This window comes from Lissotriton vulgaris, unplaced genomic scaffold, assembly GCF_964263255.1.
Source record: "Lissotriton vulgaris unplaced genomic scaffold, aLisVul1.2 SCAFFOLD_1212, whole genome shotgun sequence".
NCBI lineage: Eukaryota > Metazoa > Chordata > Amphibia > Caudata > Salamandridae > Lissotriton > Lissotriton vulgaris.
Window position 1 is genome coordinate 534660 of NW_028241852.1, and position 19838 is coordinate 554497.

Here is a 19838-nt window from a genome sequence, read left to right on the forward strand (position 1 = left end):
GACCATTTAATGCCTCCCAGTTTGCCAACCATTGGAAGAATCAAAGGGTGATACTGCTCTGCTGGACTTGACCTCGTGACCTGTTTATCACTGCATGTTTCGTTGCCAAATAACGAGTTCCTTTTTAGGTCGACGGCGAAGGCTGCGCTTGCCCAGTCTCGGGGAGGAGATTTAATGTTTTGGAGTATGGGGGCTTGAACCCGCCTCTCTCCTCCATTGGCTGGCTTCCTAAACCGAGGCCAGCCATTGGAGGAGAGGGTCATCACTCCTTTAAAGCCCCGCCTCTTTCGGATTCGGAGGCGTGTTTTTTTGCGTTCTTTCGACTGTGACGTCAGCCGTCACTCAGAACGCCAAAAACACGCCCCCAATTCCGAAATTTTCGGAGTTGCGGCCGCCATTTTTTTCTGCTTGTTTGTATGCCACGTCCTCACCCTGTCCTTCTGTCCTCTTCTTGAGGGACCCTCTCTCCCTCAGCCGCATTCTCCCCACTCATCGGCACCCCACTCTGTGCGAGATGTCGACCTCTCTCCTTCTTGCTTCCCTCCCCTGGTACAACACTCCTCCCTTCCTGCCACATTCTTGTAAGGGTAACGCCGAGTGCCCGGGAGGAGGTAGGGAGGGACGGAAGCCCAGCGCTCTTCCTCCGCCTCTGACTTCCTCCTACCCTGCCTGTCGCTTGGAGAGGGGCCCCACGGGGAGGGCGCCGCGGGACTTGTGTACAGCGCCCACCGGTGCCTTTAGCAGCCTTGGACCCACGGGTGAGGCCGTGTCCGGGAGCCCGCGCCATAGGCGGATGTCCGGGGGCCGCCGCTGTCCCGGTGATGGTGAGTACTGGTCTGTACTGGCCTTTGTTATTTTATTTCCACATACTGACGTCTACTCTGTTGTGAGACGTGTTGAACATGGTGGGTAGACAGTCGTAAAGGGAGATTGAGAGGTAAACGTCTCAGGTGTGCTTGTTCGGGTACTCCGGGTCGGTAACTTAAGTACTCCTCTGTGGTTTTGTGTTAGTGGTTAGTACTGGTGATGGGTACTGGGTGACTGTGTACTAGACGAGTGCTACAGCTACACGTGACGTGTTCGCCAACAAATCTTGTTACGCTGGTGTTAGTGATTCCATACTTTCAGTGGTAAAGGCGAAACTACAGGTCCCAGAATGCACCTATTTAGACTGCAAAGCGTGACTCTAGCCCCCCCATTTCCTCGAGGAAGGAATGAATCATAATATAGGATGAATCCACGGGACAGTGGGAGAACATATACAAGGCATTTCCAGTGGGTGGCTGTGTGCGGTGAGCAACTACCAGTGTTCGGGTGCCACCCGTTTCCGGACACATAAAGGTGACTTTCAACCCGTTCTGGATTTCCCTCGCAGGTTTGTATTTATTTATAGCGCTTAAAGTGAAAGTGAAAGTATAAAATACTTCTCCAGGCTTAAACACAACGCCGACTGAAAGCCAGGCTCATGCCATGGGACATTTAAGATATGCTATCCAGTGAGTTTTGTGCAGAGTAACTACCCCTTTGTTGGTGTGTGTCTGCTGTGCAAACACTGAACAGTCCCGGGGGGCAGTGCGCGCGGGTACCTGTGCCTGACAGTGTCTTATGACAGGGCATACAATACTTGTGTCTATAAGGCGGTGTCCAGCTTCTGTTAACACTGTCGTTCTCTTGACTGTCTCACCCCATGCCAAGCTGACTCCTTAAAACTCCTCTCAGCAGGATTTGACATCACCATATAAAAGTACAGGTGCTCACCATACCCCAGTACCTGCGTGCACCTTTAAATGCTGCTCCCTAGCACCTACCCCTTGAACGCCCTGCAAAGTCGGCTGTGCTGACATCATCTGTTCTCGGGGTGTCATTTACAGGTGCTACGTAATATTATCCGTGGTTCTCCCGATGCCTGTAACTGCAGGACCAACCTGTGATGTAAATCTGACATATACATTGAGGTGTTAAAGGGTCGCCCCAGAAAAGGGGGTTGGGCAGGGTCGGACTGGCCAGTTGGGCAATTAATCAGGCAGTGCCCGATGGGCTGCTCTCGCACGTCATTGAGTGGGCTGGTGGGGCTGTTCTGACAAGCCAGTGAGGGGGCAGGTTTTCAGGCTGTTACTGGGCCTGTTTCATGACCAGGTGGCCTGTTTGTACTGTTGATTTCCCAGAGATTACCACAAACATTGCCTGCTGCAAGTTTAAACCCACCCTGCCTTACATATATTGAAAAAAACATCTGTACAAGTTCGAAACTGGCCTGATTTGCAAAAACGGATGGGCATTTGAAAAAATATATATATCTAATTTACTAATGATGTACACTTTTACTTTTGGTGCCTGGACCCATTTTCTGTCCCAGTCCGACCCTAGGGAGAAGTTTCAGGGTGGGAGGGGGTGTCCCATGAGAAGTTGGATTTGACAAATAACTTTCAAATCTATTTTTTAGATTCAGTGTGTATCTTGCAAAAACAGCAACAAAGACACACAGACAGTAATTCTATTGCAGCTTACACAATTGAGCTCAAAGAGACTGCACTTAAACGGTGTCACTGGGTTGAAGGCACCTGCGGCCGCGATCTCTGTGGATTGCGCAAACTCTGGGCTGTAGTAATGGCAAGACAACACTGGTGGTTCCTGCACTTGCTGTAGAGAGTTGTGAGCGGTCTAATCACATGATTGACTCATAAAGTTGAACTGAGGGTTAAGTGTTGGCTGCAAATTATCAATAGGGCTCCCGGTTTTATGGTATTTATTTATTTTGCCATTTCCGTCTGTATTTATCCATATTTATTTTGTTTTTATGGAAAAATTAAGCTGAAATTTGTATATTTCCATATTTATTTAACCGATAAATATGCGCTCATGCTTGAATGTTTGCCAGGTTTCAATGCTATGAACACCCGCATAAGATAAATCGCTGCACTTATACGACAATATGCACATTTCAATTTCAACCATGTGCATAACTCCAGCTGTTAAAGCTTCTTTACTAAAATCCCTTTCTTTTATAACCCCCTTATCTATCAATCCACACATCTATTGGCCTGGCAGTCATGGCAGACAGTGTTTAGAATGACTCAAAAGCAACCCAATTTCCGTTTTATACACATTAAAAAATAAATACAGACAAAAAACAATGTTTTCTGTCTGTATTTATCTGTAAAAATCTGTAAAAACGGAAAACAGGGATCCTTAATTATCAATCATCCAGGCACCAGCTGACATAAACATCTGTCTTTGATATGCGACATTACAGTATAGTTCCTGGAGTCCTGAAATGGCTTCATGGAGCTGAATACAGGTTGCAAGGTGTCTGTTTAGAACTGTGCTTGCTCCCCTGCCCCCTGGCTGTGCTTGCTCCCCTGCCCCCTGGCTGTGATTGCTCCCCTCCCCCCTCGCTGACCTTGCTTCTCTGCCCCCTCCCGTGTGTGTATGTGGCTCTGGGTGTGGATGTGTGGCTCTGTGTGTGTGTGTGGCTCTGTGTGTGTGTGTGTTTGTGTGGCTCTGTGTGTGTGTGTGTGTGTGTCTCTCTGTGTGTGTGTGGCTCTGGGTGTGTGTGTGTGGCTCTGGGTGTGTGGGGCTCTGTGTGCGTGGGTGGCTCTGTATGTGTGTGTGTAAATGCAATAGGTTATGCATTTGCGAGCGAGTAACCTATTGGCATTGTAAATGACAATGCCATTTATTTAACGATTAAGCTATTGGCAATGTAAATGACAATGCCATTTATTTAAGATTTAAAAAAAAAGAAAATGTCATGAGCAATGCCAATAGCTCTACCTTTAATAATGCCAGGACCATTGCATTGTAAATGTTTGTTATTTAACTGGTCGACTTGCACACATTTGCGTGAGAGTTTTTGGGAGTCTCCTGACAGTGCGCCTGTTACGCTGCACACATTCTTTGACAGCGTTCCTGAAGTCAGTTGTTGGTCTTGGGGAAAAAATTTGCTCGCATTGTAAATGAATTTTTAATTTCCGCCTGAGTCAAGATGTTTTTCTTGTGCAAATATTGACTTGGAACACCAAAGGCATTGAAGCGAGAAAGCGTCGAAGACGAGCTGGCAAACAAGCCCTTCCTCCTTCCTTATAAATAGGACCGGAAGCCGGCTCCATTAATTAGGCACCCTCGCCTGTTCCTGGAATCTAAAGCCAGCATTGCGCTGCAGTCTGTTTTGATCGGTGCAAGCTGCTCGTCTCCTTACTGCTGCCAAACTGTATAGCTTGCGTCTCAGATCTTCAGGGACCGGTACGTTTGACCATGGAAACCAAATTTCAACAAATAGTCAATCAGATTTTTCCATTGGTCGTTACTTTGGCCATGAAAGTGCGCCAGTTGGTAACTGAATGGAAATTTGTCCCTTAAAGGCACCTAACTTAAGCAGCACATCATAGAGCCTTCGAGCTTGACATAGCAGGCTCTACCGGCCATTAAAGGCCCGCTCCGGCGTTAAAGGTCCGAGACGAAGGCATTCTGCTAGTTCTCATGGAGCACATCACAGTCATAGTAGTTCCCTTAAGTAGCAGGACTATAACGGAAATTTGTGCTTTTAAAATCAAAAACATTTTTGCTTTTAGTCAGTGTTTTTCTGTTATACTAATGAGGGCTCAGCAGCTCCCTGAACAATAAAGTTTTTACAAAAATAATGACAAAACAAGTATTGACAAAGCCTTGTTATTTATTATACACGGCTTGCAAGACTGTAAATGCTGTCTCCAGGTCACATTTAAAAAGGATCGCATAGAGGAAAGTGGAGGTGAGCTGTACAACCAGCAAAGAAGGCACAAGTCGGGGGTACACACAGGTACACGGCGTCCACCCACTGTTTTCACTGGGAGGACACCATCCCCCGAGCCAAGAAGATGGGGCCCATAGAAATATTCTGAACATGTCCCTGTGTAATTTTCAGACACCGGGACATGTTCAGCAGCACCGGTACATTGTCTGCTTTCTATTCCCAGCAGCGACGTGCAGGCAGCGAGGGAGCTTTTATTCACCTCCAGCTGGACCGAAGTTAAGGGGCCATCCGGCCTCCTTTTGTTTGAATATCCTGACTGGAGGCGGCCTGGAACCTTACATGTACATGCCACGAAGGGGACACACAGCTCGTCATCTTTTCACAAGTACTTAAGAGGGGCAGCATTTGACTTTGTTCAGTACCTGTATATAAGTGCATGCACTGTAAGAATGCCAGATGTGTTTGTCTGTCCCAGTGTTTACATAAGTAGCAATTTCAATAGCACTATTTTATTTCTTTTATAGAGCTATGCAACCCAAAACAGGGTGTTAGAGCTCTTTACGTAACATACACATTATACATTGACAATAAATCTTGTACATGAGTAAATCAATGTGCAAGATGAGTGACATGAGACAGTGGGGGTTACAAGGTGCAGGAGTCTCATGTCCTCCATACATCACTGTGGTCGTTTAGAAGGACTTTACTATCTACATAAAATACAAATCTGTCATCTGCGTGTTATACGATGTGCTTTGCAGGCGACACATTTACCTTCTCTGCTACTTTAATTCAAATCTGGGACTTCACAAAACACAGATCTCTCCAGCAAGCACATTAACTACCTGAGTTATCTCACAATTATTACTATTCCCTGAGATTTACTGGACACCTTCACAGCAGATGCCTTTACCTAATCAAATATTTTAAAAGGAAGACTTTGCAACCAATTAAGCATAACAGATCTGTTACCATGTTTCTCCTGTTGCCAATTTCTTTGTGGCTTGGTTAAAAATAAATGTGTTAGTTGAGAGCCAGATTTTGCGTCAGGATTGCGCCACTTTTTTGGCACAACACCAGCACCAAATCTCATTTGTTAAATCTCCTAATGTGCTTAAATGTACTCCTGACATACCTGATAAACATATGTGTGCTGTCTTAATATCTAATGTCACTTCTTATGATGTCACTTCCTGTGATGTCGCCAGCAATATCATGTGTTGTTACATCATACACTGTGATGGCACGTGTCATGATTTCATTTGCCTACTGCCTAACCTGGTTAGTCCCCCCACTTCTTTTTGTTGGACTTGTCCCCTGCAGCACAGGGTGCAATAAGAGAGGAGACGGAACCAAGAAATAGGATTAGAAAAAGATAGAGGTAGAGGGACAACCTCACAAAAAAGGAAGACAGGAGCGTGTCCATTGCAGTCTGTAGTAGCAACACTTTAGTTATGAGTAAGTTAGTAAGACAATAGCAAACACATTTTTTGTTCACTAGCAGGGCGGCATTAGGGTGGTGCGACCGGTGCCACTGCACTAGGCACCAAGCTCGGGGAGGAACAATCTGTGCTCATAATCGGCACTGTTGCATTCCCCGGAAGCTTGTAGTGGGCACAATTGTCCCTCTTTCATTTCCATGACGGGTCCTTGTGGAAATAAAAGAAGGACACCTTTGTTTATGCAATTGTGGATTATGTAGTGTTACTGCCAGCCCGCATACCCACTGTCTGGTATTCTCAGAACACCTGCTTAATTGGAGTTGTTCAGGAGACAAAGAAAAGTTGTGGTCCAATCATAGATTAGCAGTGGTGCACAAAGTAAGCTCCGTTATTGGTAGTGCATTGAAGGTCAGTTTGGTCATATTAATTGTCCCATCAGAGTGTTCTGTCTTGATGAATGGTATTTAACCATCGCATCAAGATTTGCCTTCCTTACTTTCAAAAACATTTCAATAAAGGTGACCTCCCAAATACCAATAAAAGTCTGCTTCCTAACGTTTACTTTTGCTAACTTCAAGGGAGGAGGATAGGCCTGCTGCAAAGAACCGTACAATGCAGATTACTATACTGTATTTAACCCCTTGGGTGCTCATTACGGCTCCACGCCATTATGAGTCACAGGCGGCGTGTGGTCATGACGGCGTGGAGCCGTCATGCCGCTGCCGCTCTGCCCACGCGGCACTAATTCCCCGCCTGTGCGGGTGAATTATTGAGCGGTCGGGGTCATGACTGCACCACGCCGTCATGAGCACACGCCGCCCGTGACTCATGATGGCGTGGAGCCGTCATGAGCATCGAAGCACCACGTCCACCCCCTAGCCCCCCCGCGCTGCGGCGGAATTCGCAGCGCAGGGAAGGGGTTAAGGTGAATAGCTCAATGGGTCTCTGGTTTTGCTGCAGAGATCCCTTTGTTACTTACGGTTCATAAGTTACAATCCCAATACAGCACAGTGACCAATGAACTGTCATCAAAGAGCTGCATGGTATAAGTTAGAAGGTGTTTTTCCCCAAATATTTGTCTCTATATAATGTGTGTGTGATGTAAAATGCTCTGACACCCTACGCTGGTATGAGTAGTGCTATGAAACAAATAAAATGTGTGTGAGAGAGGGGCTATGGAGAAATGAGGGGTACTGCTGTAGGGTGGTAGTGAGGAACTCTGTGGAGCAGGAGGTCATGGGTGTTGCCAAAAAAGACTGTAGCACTGCGAGCCACCAGCCTTAAAGCCTGGTCCACTTCAACAGTAACTTTGGTCCAGTTTCCAAATCTGCTAAAAATGTTATAAAAGCAAAGTTCATTTATGGCTGATCTCAGAAAGTTTTCAACAGATTGATCAAGTGGGAGAAAATAATGGAATAGTAGGGGTGCAAAAGTATTTTTCTCCTGAAATTTGGATGTGGAATTTTTTGGATAAACTAAAGAAATACTCCTCTCCCAATTTCCACCAACCTTGGACAGAAAGCTGTTGTCCTCTGATTGCTTAGTACGTGAACCTTAAAATGTTCAAAAGAACTGGGTTGAACAAATCCTGACACACATTGGCCATTTTGTATGTGAGCGTTTTGAAAAATCACAGATTCATAACTGAGCTTGAAAGCTGTTTGGCTGTGAAAAGGTGATTTTCTTTACTTAATGTTCCATACAGTTCTGTGGACATCATTACACCAAAACAATCTGGTTCTAAAGATGTTGGCTCCGCCAGTCTGGCTTACATGCACATTTCATTGTGCTGCACCTTTGGCGAAGTCACCGCTTACCTCGGTGGTCCCTGGTGGATCGGAGTATTGTGTGCCGATTGGACGTCTCTTCTCCCCGGCAGCATTCAGAAGTTTTGGAATGCACTGTGTCGGCTTCCCAACGCGAACACGGGTGCCATCTTAGATTGCGTTTCCAATTTGGTCCCTCATTCTGAGATACCAATAGGAAAATCCAACATGGAGGAAAGCAGCTCCTGTGTGGGGTTCTCCACTTCCAGGTCAGATAGAACTATTGAAGTGGAGTCTGGGGACTGGTCTGTGAGTCGCAATGTTCACGCTATGCTATGGTAACATTTTGATGGGCATTCTTACTATTTCTTCTCAGTTTAGGTTCCTTGGTGTTGCTCTTGAGTTTGGTTCCCTGCTGTTGTCCTCAGAGGGTTTTTCATTGGCTTTGTTCCCTCTTCAGTGATTTATTTCCTTGGACACTTACCGGCTGCTGTTTACTCCACCATCAACCAGTACAGTGGGTGCGGAAAGGAATCGCCTATGTCTCGGGGTCAAATCTTCAAAGCTACAAAGACCTCTGCTGCTTCCAGCCTTTAACATTAGAATGAGTGATCAGCTCACCCCACTTCCAGGGAGGGCTGCAGTGAACCTCAGAGAGGTAGAGAATATCCCCTTCTCAGGACTAAATAGTGCAAACATCCAGCTTTAGGCTTCGAATGTGTATGCATTTCTTGTGTCCCGCTACACATAGGATTATATAGCATCAGCCTATAGCCATAGCGTAACTCTGAATGCTGCACCAGATTATACACTGTGTGATAGGGTGCACTATGACCTGCAGACACTGGTGCTGTTAGCCCATTTGAAAGTTATTTTATCACTTTTAACCTGAGACCATGTGATTAATATGTCAGAAATGTTCCAAAAACAAGTTATGTCCACCTGCATTAGACCTGAGAATGTTCTGTATAGGTCAGGTAAGGAAGGCTTGACTCACATGGCAGGTATCTTACTTACCTTTGCAAATTCACTGGAGGAAGTCTTGGGAAACAAGAGTACAAAAACACTTGTTGAAGACCATGGCCCGGAGTGACTGTTGGCGCATGTACTGGGTACAGAGATAGCCAAACGGCATGGCCTTTGTCCAGTTGCTTCTGTGCATGTATGCACTCTCTGCCCAATGGGGAATTCAAGCAGGAATATTGGGAACAGAGCTCTTTCTTGTGCTCACCGGTCATGGCTGCTGACCATGTACATTGGGTACTGCTGACGGAGGGATTAGGATTTCCCATAGTTCCATATCTCGTGACCAGTTGCCACCTGGGTTGGTCTCAAACTATGCATAATGGGTGCTGTGCTCAGGAGTAATGGGCAAAGGCTATACCTCATGCCTACAAATATCATAGTCAGGGGTAGTGTCTTCCCAAGATGTTAGGTGATGTATTGTACCAATTGCCCATGTGGAACAATCATAAGACATGCACAGTGGGTATAGCAGGTAGGGACACTTGGCATTGGGCATGGCTTTGGGCCATACCCAGTGTTCTATACTATCCGGCATGTGCAGCAAGCACTGGAGTCAGGTGTACAGGGAACATATGGTTGGGCCAAAGACCATGCTATGTGCCCATTTCTCAATGAAGGCAGAGGTATTATATAAAGGGCACGGCCAAATGCAATAACTTTGCCAATCGCCAACTGGACATGGTTGCAGGCCATGTCCAGTGGGCAGATTGGTCACATTTACTAGGAGCAGGGCATTTTATAGGTCAAACTCTTGGACCAGTTTTTGCTGTCTATAGCTAAAAGGCGCACCCTCCATGATACTGCTTACAGAGAGTATAAGCACAGGGCATAACGCCTGTGCCCAGTACCTACTTGGTTCTGCTGGCTGTGGGGCCTGGCACAGGGCACGACTGAAGACTACGTAAAAGTGAGAAGGTTTGTAATCTCTATTCCAATCTGACTGAGTAAAGAGTATACAAAGCAGTGAAAAAGTATAAAATTACAAAGGTAAAATGTTGGAAGAGCATTTGTGTGTATGTCATTTCACATGGGTATCTTTCAAGTTGTTCACTCAGAATTTGGGACGTTCAAAATCTGGAGAAATGTAAATTCTCCGTTTGCCCCCCCAACCCCCCACCTGAATTTGAAAGGTTTTTATATTTAGACTAACATTCTTTAAAAAAAAAAATGTTATTAAGAGTTTTTCTTGAAATTATACTAACATTCTTAAGCAAACATCTCTTTGTACCTGGTACTAGCCTCACCCCAGAGCGTGTTGATTATCCTAATGAATGCAAGACGTTCCGTAATAGAAGACCGACAAATGCAAATGACTCTTAATTTATGACACCTGATTTGACAAGAGATTAACGAGGGCTGGTTTCCATGGAAACTAAAAGGTGCAAAGGCCTGTTTAATATTGCAAATATTTTCATGAGGTGTACCAGAGGTACCCTTGGAATTATCCAAGTCCCTGAACTATAGAAATTGAGATGTCACTCAAATTTAATCAGCCAAGTGCCTTCATATCCATAGAAGCGCCAAGGAGCAGCGCGCCCGCATCCACCATCGAAGACTAGACTTGTTTAAATGAATCGAGTGTGTCGTTTCCTAAAGATGTGCACAAGGGATCTACATATGTCTCTTCAAAGACATCCAAACAGCATAAACTAGGGTATAGATCGCATCCATATCACCCAGGATTCAGACGAGTCTCAGCAGAATCCCTAATCCTCACGATAATCCAGAATCCCCCATGAAGTGATCCATCGCAGGGCTGTGTGCAGAACTGAGGGCAGTCAGACAAAATGTTTAATTCCAGATCTATATTGCCTAGATTAACCAGACATGGCAAGCAGGTTTGACTCTCTCCACGCGTCTAAGCTATGGGATCACCCAGAAGGAAAATATTCATAAAATGGGACAAACTAATGCCTTTATAGGGGAACTGTTCCAAATGTATTGACAAGAAAGCCACAAGCTTAAATGAAGTCATGAAGAGAAACTCACAAAAGGTTCCACTACTTAGCACCAGGCACAGCACCCAGAGCATTATGGGCCCGATGTAGGTAGGGCGTTACCGATCGGTAACGGCCGAAAATACCGATTTTTGGCCCTTACCGATCGGTAAACAGCCATCCAGATGTAGGGAACCAAAAACAGAAATAATCGGATAGAAAACCGAATCGGAATGAGTACCGAATGGGAAAGAATCCGATACATACATACCGAAAATCGGATATGTAACGAATCGGAAAAACACCGATTCGGATGCAAATACCGAATCGGTCCATGTACCGATTCGTTAGTGACACCGAATCGGAAAATCACAGAATCGGTCCAATTACCGAATCGTTAGTGACACCGATTCGGAAAATCACCGATTCGGTCCAATTACCGAATCGTTAGTGACACCGAATCGGAAAATCACCGATTCGGTCCAATTACCGATTCGTTAGTGACACCGATTCGGAAAATCACCGATTCGGTCCATGTACCGAATCGGTACAAATACCGAATCGGACATGAGCCGAATCGGAAAACATGCCGATTCGTATGAATCTCCGATCGGGAAATTCCCCGATTCCGACAGTTGGGGAGATGTAGGGAGGCACAGAAACACCGAAATCGGCTCAAAATCGGTAGAATTCACTCGGTATTTACCATGGATTGCAATCAGGTGGTAACCAACTCCAACCCATATAAACAGTCCCAAAATGCATTGCAACTTGCAGGATGGCAGCTTTCTATGTCATTGCGAGGCGGCTACGGCTACAGCAGGAAGGACAGAGGGAATGGCTAAGAAATGAACAGGTCTACAGACAGAGGATAACCCTGTTCATGCTCACTGAGGCTGAGATCCTACAGAGATACAGGCTGGACTCTGACACCATACTTGAGCTCATCAGGGACCTTAAGCCATACTTGGACCACCACACCCCAAGGGCACACGCCATCCCTGCGCACGTCCAGGTGCTATGCAGCCTACACCTGGTAGCGTCTGGCAGCTATCAAAGTGGAGTAGCAGCAGCAGGAGGGGTGAGCCAGAGCAGCCTGTCAAGGTTCTTCCACATATTCCTTGACGCCATGATAGACAGGATGGACCAATACATCTCATTCCCTGCAACCCACGCAGAACTGCTACAAACTAAAGCTGACTTCTACCAGATGGCACAATTTCCCCAAATCATCGGTTGCATAGATGGCACGCATATTCCGATTTGCCCACCAGCGGACACCGAATACATATACCGCAATCGGAAATCTACACACACCATCAACGTGCAGGTGATCTGCAATGCCAAGTGCACCATCACAGACCTGGTAGCAAAATTTCCAGGAAGTACCCATGACTCCTATATATTCCAACAGAGCGGCATATATGCACGGCTGATGGCTGGCGAATTTGGAGAAGGATACCTCCTAGGTGAGACACATCATCAGACCCCCATAACACATAGTAGGTAGGTGTAATACATGTATGCATGTGTCTAATGTGACCCCTTTCTCTTCCAGGCGACAGTGCATATGCCCTCCGCTCATTCATACTCACCCCCTACCTCAACCCCTCCACACCCAGCCAAAGGAGGTATAACCGGGCCCACATACGCACCAGGAATGTTGTTGAATGGACCTTTGGCATCTGGAAAAGTAGATTCAGATGCCTGCACAAGAGTGGAGGTGCAAGGCAGTATACCCCCATCACCTGCTGCAAGATCATAGCTGTATGTGCAATGTTACACAACCTTGCGGTCAAGAAGGGCACTGAGGTGGAGTTGTCTGACTACGAGGACTATGACGACGACGAAGCTGTGCCACTGACACAGCCAGCTGGGGTGTGTACGCCAAGTGATGGCAGATACAGACGTGAGGAGATCACTGAGAACTATTTCTGACTGAGTACAGATGCAAAGACAGCTAAATGTTGCTTGCAAAAAACAAATTTTAATAGTGATGCACCACAGTTACAGCACTGATGTGCATCAAAAAATTGAGTTTGTAAAATCAAATAAAGTCCAGGCTTCTGGTTGCCTCATCCCCCCTTGCCAGGCTATTTTTTTGCCCGCTTGCCAGACCCACTGGGGTGTCCCTCAGCCCCCTCCGAATGGCCAGCAGCATCAGCGGATCGCCTGGTGCTCCTCCGTGGCTCAGATGCAGCGCTGGCCGGGCTGCTGCGGCTGCTGCTGTCTCCAGCATCACCCAGGTCCAGGGCAGGATTGGAGGCGGTGTTTGATATTATCATGGCCTCCATGGCCGTGGTGATCCTGGCCATCCCCCTAGTGAGCTCAGCCGTATGCTGACTGAGCACAGATTCTTGGTTGGAGCTGCGATGGCACAGTTGTGCCGTCGCCGCTGCAAGCCGGGCCATGGCCCGGTTGAGCACCCGGGCATCCCGCCTGCGCGCCACCTCATGCTCCTCCTGTCTGGCAGATGAGTGGGTGATGGCAGTGGTCAGCCTGCCTAACCCTGCTGCCACCTCCTTGTTGGTTTCCACAACAGCCTGGAATCCCTTCACCAACTCCCCCATCTGCATGTTGTGCTGCAGGAGCTGGCGTTGGCAGGCCATGGTGGATCTTGCCTGTTGCCTCTGGATTTTAACCATTTGTCCCTCCAGGCCCAGGAACACACTGCCCTCCCGTGCTGGTGCAGCAGTGGTGGTGATGGCACGGCGTCGGGCACTGCTGCTTCCGGCCTGCTGAGTGGGCTGGGGTGCCACTGGTGGGGGTGTGAAGCTGGCCGGTCCCTGAGCCCCTGCTCCCAGGACAGGTTGGACAGGTGGCAAGGCCACGGTTGTGGCAGGAGCTGGTGTAGGCGGAATGGTGTGCCTTGTAGGGGAGTTGTCTGGTGAGAATTGCAAGGGGGGTGTGCTGGGCAGTACTGGGGAGTGCACTGCTTGGAAGTCAATGACCAGGACTCCCTCCATTTCTAGCCCTGGGGTGTCTCCTTCCTCATCCTCCTCCTGGCCAGCCTGGCTGGTGCTCGGCCCTGCGACTGCAGTGTTGGACGTTGCTGCTCCCTCTGCTGTCACAGGTGTTCCGCCTGATGGGGCCCCTAGGTACAAAGAAGCATTTGTAAGCTGAGTGCCGATGTATTACAGTCAGTACAATTATGGCATTCCACATGTCCTTGCATCTCCTTACACCGTGTCACACTGTTTCCTGTCTTGTGATTCTGCACTGACATATTTGGCTAACTTCTGCTGACTACATGTACCATGATGCTTGTCTCTTGTATGTTGGTGACAGTACAGTGCTGGTGTTTGCCTATGCATTGTGTCTAATGGGGAGGTGTCTGGTAGGGTGTGTCATGATGCGCATGCTTCTTACCTGTTGCTGTGGCTCTCGCAGAGCTGTCCAGGGTCCCGATTCCTACGATACTCTCCCTCTCAATGGTGCTGGAGACAATTTCCTCCAGCTCGGTGAGGGGTGGCGCCGGGTTGTTGCCTCCTCCAGTGAGTCCACCCTGCCTTTGTATGTCAGCCAGCTTCCTCTTCGTGAGGCTGCGGATGTCGTAAAACCTTTTTTTCAGTTCCTCTATGGACCTGGGGGTGACACCCGCAGCATTCACCTTCTGGGCGATGTCGGCCCAGATTCTCCTCTTGGTGCTGTCTGGCACGTTGAGGGACAGCTTGCCAAACAGCTGGCGGTGCACCCTCACCACCTCCTCAACCAGCACCTGAAGTTCGGTGGTGGTGAACTTGGGCTTCCTCTTCTGGGAGGACTTCTGGCTTCCTGACTGATCAGCCATTTTCTCCTGTTCAGTTTGCAACCTCCTTCTCCCACTGCTGCTAACTGTGTGTGTTGGGCTCAGGCAGGCTTTCCAGAAACTTCTTAATTAGCTGCACCTGCCAGGGTTGCCACTCCCTGTTTGGGTGGGGGAGGGGGAGCCACCTCATTGGCTGAATCGCCTATTGCCGAATCGGCTTTTACCGATTCGGTAATATCAGAATCGGTAAAATCCGATTCGGTATTATCCGAATCGGTAAAAGCCGAATCGGTTCATTCAATGCATTCCTATGGGCTTTTTCGCCATGGGTCTGTTTTCATGGCTACGAATCTATGATTGCCGAATCGGATTTTACCGAATCGGCTTTTACCGAATCGGTATTCGCCGAATCGGGAATATCCGATTCGGTGGTAGCCGATTCGGTGATTTCCGAATCGTTGTTGGCCGATTCGGTACTTTCCGATTCGGACCGAGCAGAATCGGAACGTACCGAATCTCATTACCGATGCCGACCGAATCGGTATTCATTCGTTTTTTTTTCCCTACATCTCGTTTTCCGATTTCAGAATACCGATTCGGCCCGCCTCGGTATTTTGAAATCGGAAAATCGCGTTTACCTACATCGGGCCCTATGTCTCTGCAGCAGCCAATCAATGATGTATAGGAAATGAATGTGCCATTTCCTCGAAGATGCTTTTAGGGTTGGATAGGGTGAAGTTCCCTCAGCACATCGAGTCCTGAAATAGTCTAGTATCTCCCATGTTAGGGTATTTTGCAGTTGTAGAAATCTTTAACTTGGTAACATGGACTACACCTAAGGTTAATTTTTTCAGCCTTGTGGTTCATGAGAATAAGTGTGGAAAACTGTGCTTCCCTACATAGCGCAACCTCCTGGTCGTGCACACCTCCTAGAAGAGCATTTTTTATAAGCATTATAACTAACACATCCCACCCTTTAACTGACTTGTGAGTCTCGGACCCTGCTTATCATGTCCAACAAGCTCTGAACTTGGACACACCTTATTTATTAAATATTTTTGGAGACTGTGTGCAGCCCACCCATGGTCTTTAAAAAGCTACACCTGGGAGGAGTTATCATCCCCAGAAACTCAAACAACAAATTTGTTGATGATTAATCTAGGACACTCATACAAAAAGTTAGGCGAGGCGGTTGAAGTGTTACGGATATTCCAGTTGTCATACTACACAACTAACCGTGTGATCAAACATAAGCCGATGGAGAGAACCAGTGGCGGAACACACACCCCTCTAGCCTCTACAGTGCAGGGGGGCCCAACCCCTTCAGGAGGCCCCCAACCCTTCAAGGGTGACCCATGCAGCACAATATCAATTAATTTCTGTGAGATATGGGAGCCTCAGGGGTCCCTCATCACATTCTGCCGGGGGCCCCCATCACTTTGTGTTATACCACTAGAGAGATCATTGCTTCTAGGTTCTAAAAGTGAAGAGTCACTCTATCAAACGTTTCATATCAACCTGCACTTAAATCAACCATTTTGACTACCAGTATTGCATCAAGGTAAATGGATGTGGACTTTGAATATAAATTGGTGCTTCCCCATGCATGCTGACCTCTATCTTGGTGATACAGTGGTAGTCAATATTGAGGAGTTGATCAAGGGAATAGCCAGAAAATTAAAATACCCCCCTCTTGAACCTACCTTTAAGCAGGGCGAGTACAAGGTGAGCAAATCCCTCCCTCCTACTGAGGTTTTCCTTTACCCCTTCATATTCCGTCCATCTAGTCATTCATTCATCTATCCTTTCTTATATACATTAATCATATTTCCATCTACCTATCTAACTGTCAATGTATCCTTCTATACATCATTTCACAGATCTATTCTTTGACTGAAGCAGTTCAATCTTCATTCTTCTATATATTCACTCTTTAACCTTTCAGCACATTCACTGTTCCCTCTATCCTTTCATCCTTCTCTCATTCATTCTTTCACCTTTCTGTCCTACCTTTCACCTTTTCTTCCACATATCCTTTCACCTGTACTTTCTCCCTCTCCCCCTCCAATCCATCCATTGCTTCTCACCCTTTTTTCCTTACATTTCTCTCTCATGGTTACTTTTACTATTTGTCCCTCTGTCAGTTTTCTCTCGTTTTCATAATTGCCCATTGTTTATTTCCTTTGCTGTGCATTTCAGCCCACCTCCCACAGCACTCTGCTATGGTATTGTTCAACTGTATTATTTTGTAATGCTTTGCAGACTGAAAAGGCCCACAAACAACCAATGAATGTTTATTGGGACCTTGTTCATCAGCTCATGGCGCTCAGTGACAACCTACCCTTTAAGCTGTTTAATTGGGCGGTTCCCTACGTCCCTAGAGTGGTACATATGCAGGACAGTATTATTGAGCTCAATATTGTGGCACAACCAATTTGAGGCGCTCAAGCTAAATTTCTATGAAGTACCCCTGCTGGTGTGAAACTCCAGCTCTGTTTTTATCATTAGCCAGGAGAGCAAGATACAGGTACAAGCGACTGAGTTTTCTGTTGTTGCCTAGAGTAGACATGAGACGCCCCTCGGATTGGGCGGTGCCAGAAAGTAGAGGCCATCTCTTAATTCAGGGGTCTCCAAACCGGTCCTGGAGGGCCGGATCCATGCCAGATTTTTAAAATTACTACATATATCTCAATGGGGATATCCAAAAAATCTGCCATGGATCCGGCCCTCCAGGACCAATTTGGAAACCCCTGTCTTAATTCTTCTGCATATATGCAAGTCTGATTCCAGGATGCCGACGGTGGCTTTGTCCAATATGTTCTACTTCGGGCTTTAGAACAGTTACGGAGGCTCTGCTGGCGCGCCTTACACGCTGAAATAAGAAATCGTTAGCCAGATTGACTGATTTATTCAGGAAATGAAGTAAAACCTGGAAATCAGCTATATGCAGACGGAGTAAATCATAAGGAGTATGGAGAAAGCCTCATCAGAGGGATGGGCAATGGAATGTGGCCTTGGCTAACGGGATCTGAGCTTCTGATCCACATGGGCGGCCATCGCGTCTAGTGTCTGGATCCTAATTTAGGAGAAAGACTTTAATATTTGTATAATGCATTTATAAATGTATTATTTTCAATCAACCTTTTGATATGATGTTTATTTATCATAAATAGTACTTTATGATACATATCTGATGATTCATTTACCTGCAAACGCTTTGTCTCATTTTACTTCATTACATCCTGGCGGCTATACATCATCATGTGCATTGTTATTATTTGATGCTTATGTATTTCTTATTTTCTGTTTTCTGCAAGGTCTTTGATGAGAGAACATGCAGAAATCTAGATCTGTCTCTAAGATGACTTTGTCAGATACAAAAGCAGCTCGAAAAACACATTGATGCTACAATTGACAATGCCCAGACCAATGAGTCAAGTATCACCACAAACAATGGTGGTCATGGATTTTGGGTCTGACCTCTAGGACAGAAGGAGGTGCTTACATGGAATAGAATGGAGAAGATGGGCCTCTTGTTATCCAGAGAGAGGTGATGTATGCCACACACCAGTGCAAAAGAGCATTAAGTGTACATTTTCGACATTAAACTCTTACAAGTATGAAACAAGATGAATCGTTTCCCTGGCAAACATCTCAAGGATATAGCAGATATGAGCCAGGAAAGCTCAAAGGTACATTCTAATACTTGGCATTGAACTTAAGCTGCAACACTCCAGGAACATCTGCAACTGATAGGTGGAGCTTGTGAAGCAGAGCTGTGTTTGCCAGGATACATTTAAGGCTAAAATCATCTTGTGTCCTAAACCAGAGTTCCCTGCTATGTCATGGGTTTTGGGAAAAGATTTAAGTCAACAAAATATTTTTGGTTTCTGTGGTGCTCTATTAGGCAGGGAACTAAAAGGAAATGTGCTGAATGTTAGCAAATTGATGTGACTAATATTGCAAAAGGCGAGACCACCAAAGAACATATGACAGGTCTAAGTAACTAAAACTTGAAAAGTAAAAAAAATAGGAAGAAAATGTATTGACCTACAGTGTGTCTGTATAGAATTAGTGTAGTTCGGTAATAAGAGTTGGCGTCCTCAATTTATGGATCTAGAAGTTGAGATAGGTAAACTTTGAAAGCTATTGGAGGTAGCGGACAGTGTTATAGAAACAAGGGAAAGTACTGTTCATGTTGGAGGAACCATGGAAACCAGAAGACATGGAATGTTGGCTTACCCTTTCTGTGAATAAGATTGGGTATGAGTTTTGTCAGAGTGGCAGACTGCCCTACTGGGATCCACCAGTACAACTGGGCATGGTGAACAATTGGGATGACTTGTCGACATTGTTCTTGGTGAATGGTACTGTGTTGTGTCGTCACATCTCTATAGTGCTTACCTACCTCTTGTCGAAGCCGCAAAGTGCTATCTTGACTGTCCGGTAAGTACTCACTATATTTGAGTGCATGGATGGGAAAAGTCAGATCTGACTACTATGAGCAATCAGTGTTGAGTTTGATGTCATGCTCCAGGTGTGGAGCAGTGGCCTGTAGGCACGGCTGGCGATTGTAGGCAAAGGAGTGTGCGTATAGGACTACAAACCGCATATAAAAACAGTCAAATGGGTGCAGCGCAGGGTGTTAGTGCATCTACGGAGTGTGTTTTTAAGGAGACTTGTAAAATATGTGATTAAATAAATTAAGTTTTTATAGTTTGCACATCAACTAAGTTGTAGACGAACTACTGAGTATTTTGATATTCATGTAGCTAAATAAAATAAAAATGAATATACGGTATAGCGCCAGCTATTGTTCTGATGGGGACTTCGGGCCAGGACTGTTTTCATTGTCATCTTATTCAATCTCTCCCAACTTTCCGAAAGTGTATCTCTTTTATACGTGCCATTTGCATTCTTTCGCCCCCCACCTTCTGATTGGCGATCCCCCTGAAGCATCTGCAGGCTCCATGGAGGGCTATGCCAGCATAATAATCATAAACTAGGACAATGGAAAGTTCTTTATGTAGCTGAATGGAGTGGCCTAGGTGCTGCTGAAACATGTTCACTTTCTCTGATATTCCGGCTCGTAAGTAGCACCAGCTGCATAATCACTTGTCAAAAAGGAGATTATTTCAGGCCAGCCAAAAAATGCCTGCCTTTTGACAGGAAGCTTCCCTTATTCTC

At 46.2% G+C, this 19838-nt stretch overlaps 1 protein-coding gene across 1 annotated transcript in view; it reads right to left on the reverse strand.

The window, feature by feature from the left end:
• The window catches only part of LOC147669872 (N-terminal EF-hand calcium-binding protein 2-like), a 420936-nt gene extending 404208 nt beyond the window's left edge, over positions 1 to 16728 (reverse strand). Inside the window, exon 1 of the mRNA XM_086948186.1 lies at positions 16662 to 16728. Coding sequence (XP_086804312.1) covers positions 16662 to 16728 — 67 coding nt within the window. The remainder of the gene's footprint in view (positions 1 to 16661) is intronic.
• Positions 16729 to 19838: the final 3110 nt, after the last annotated feature.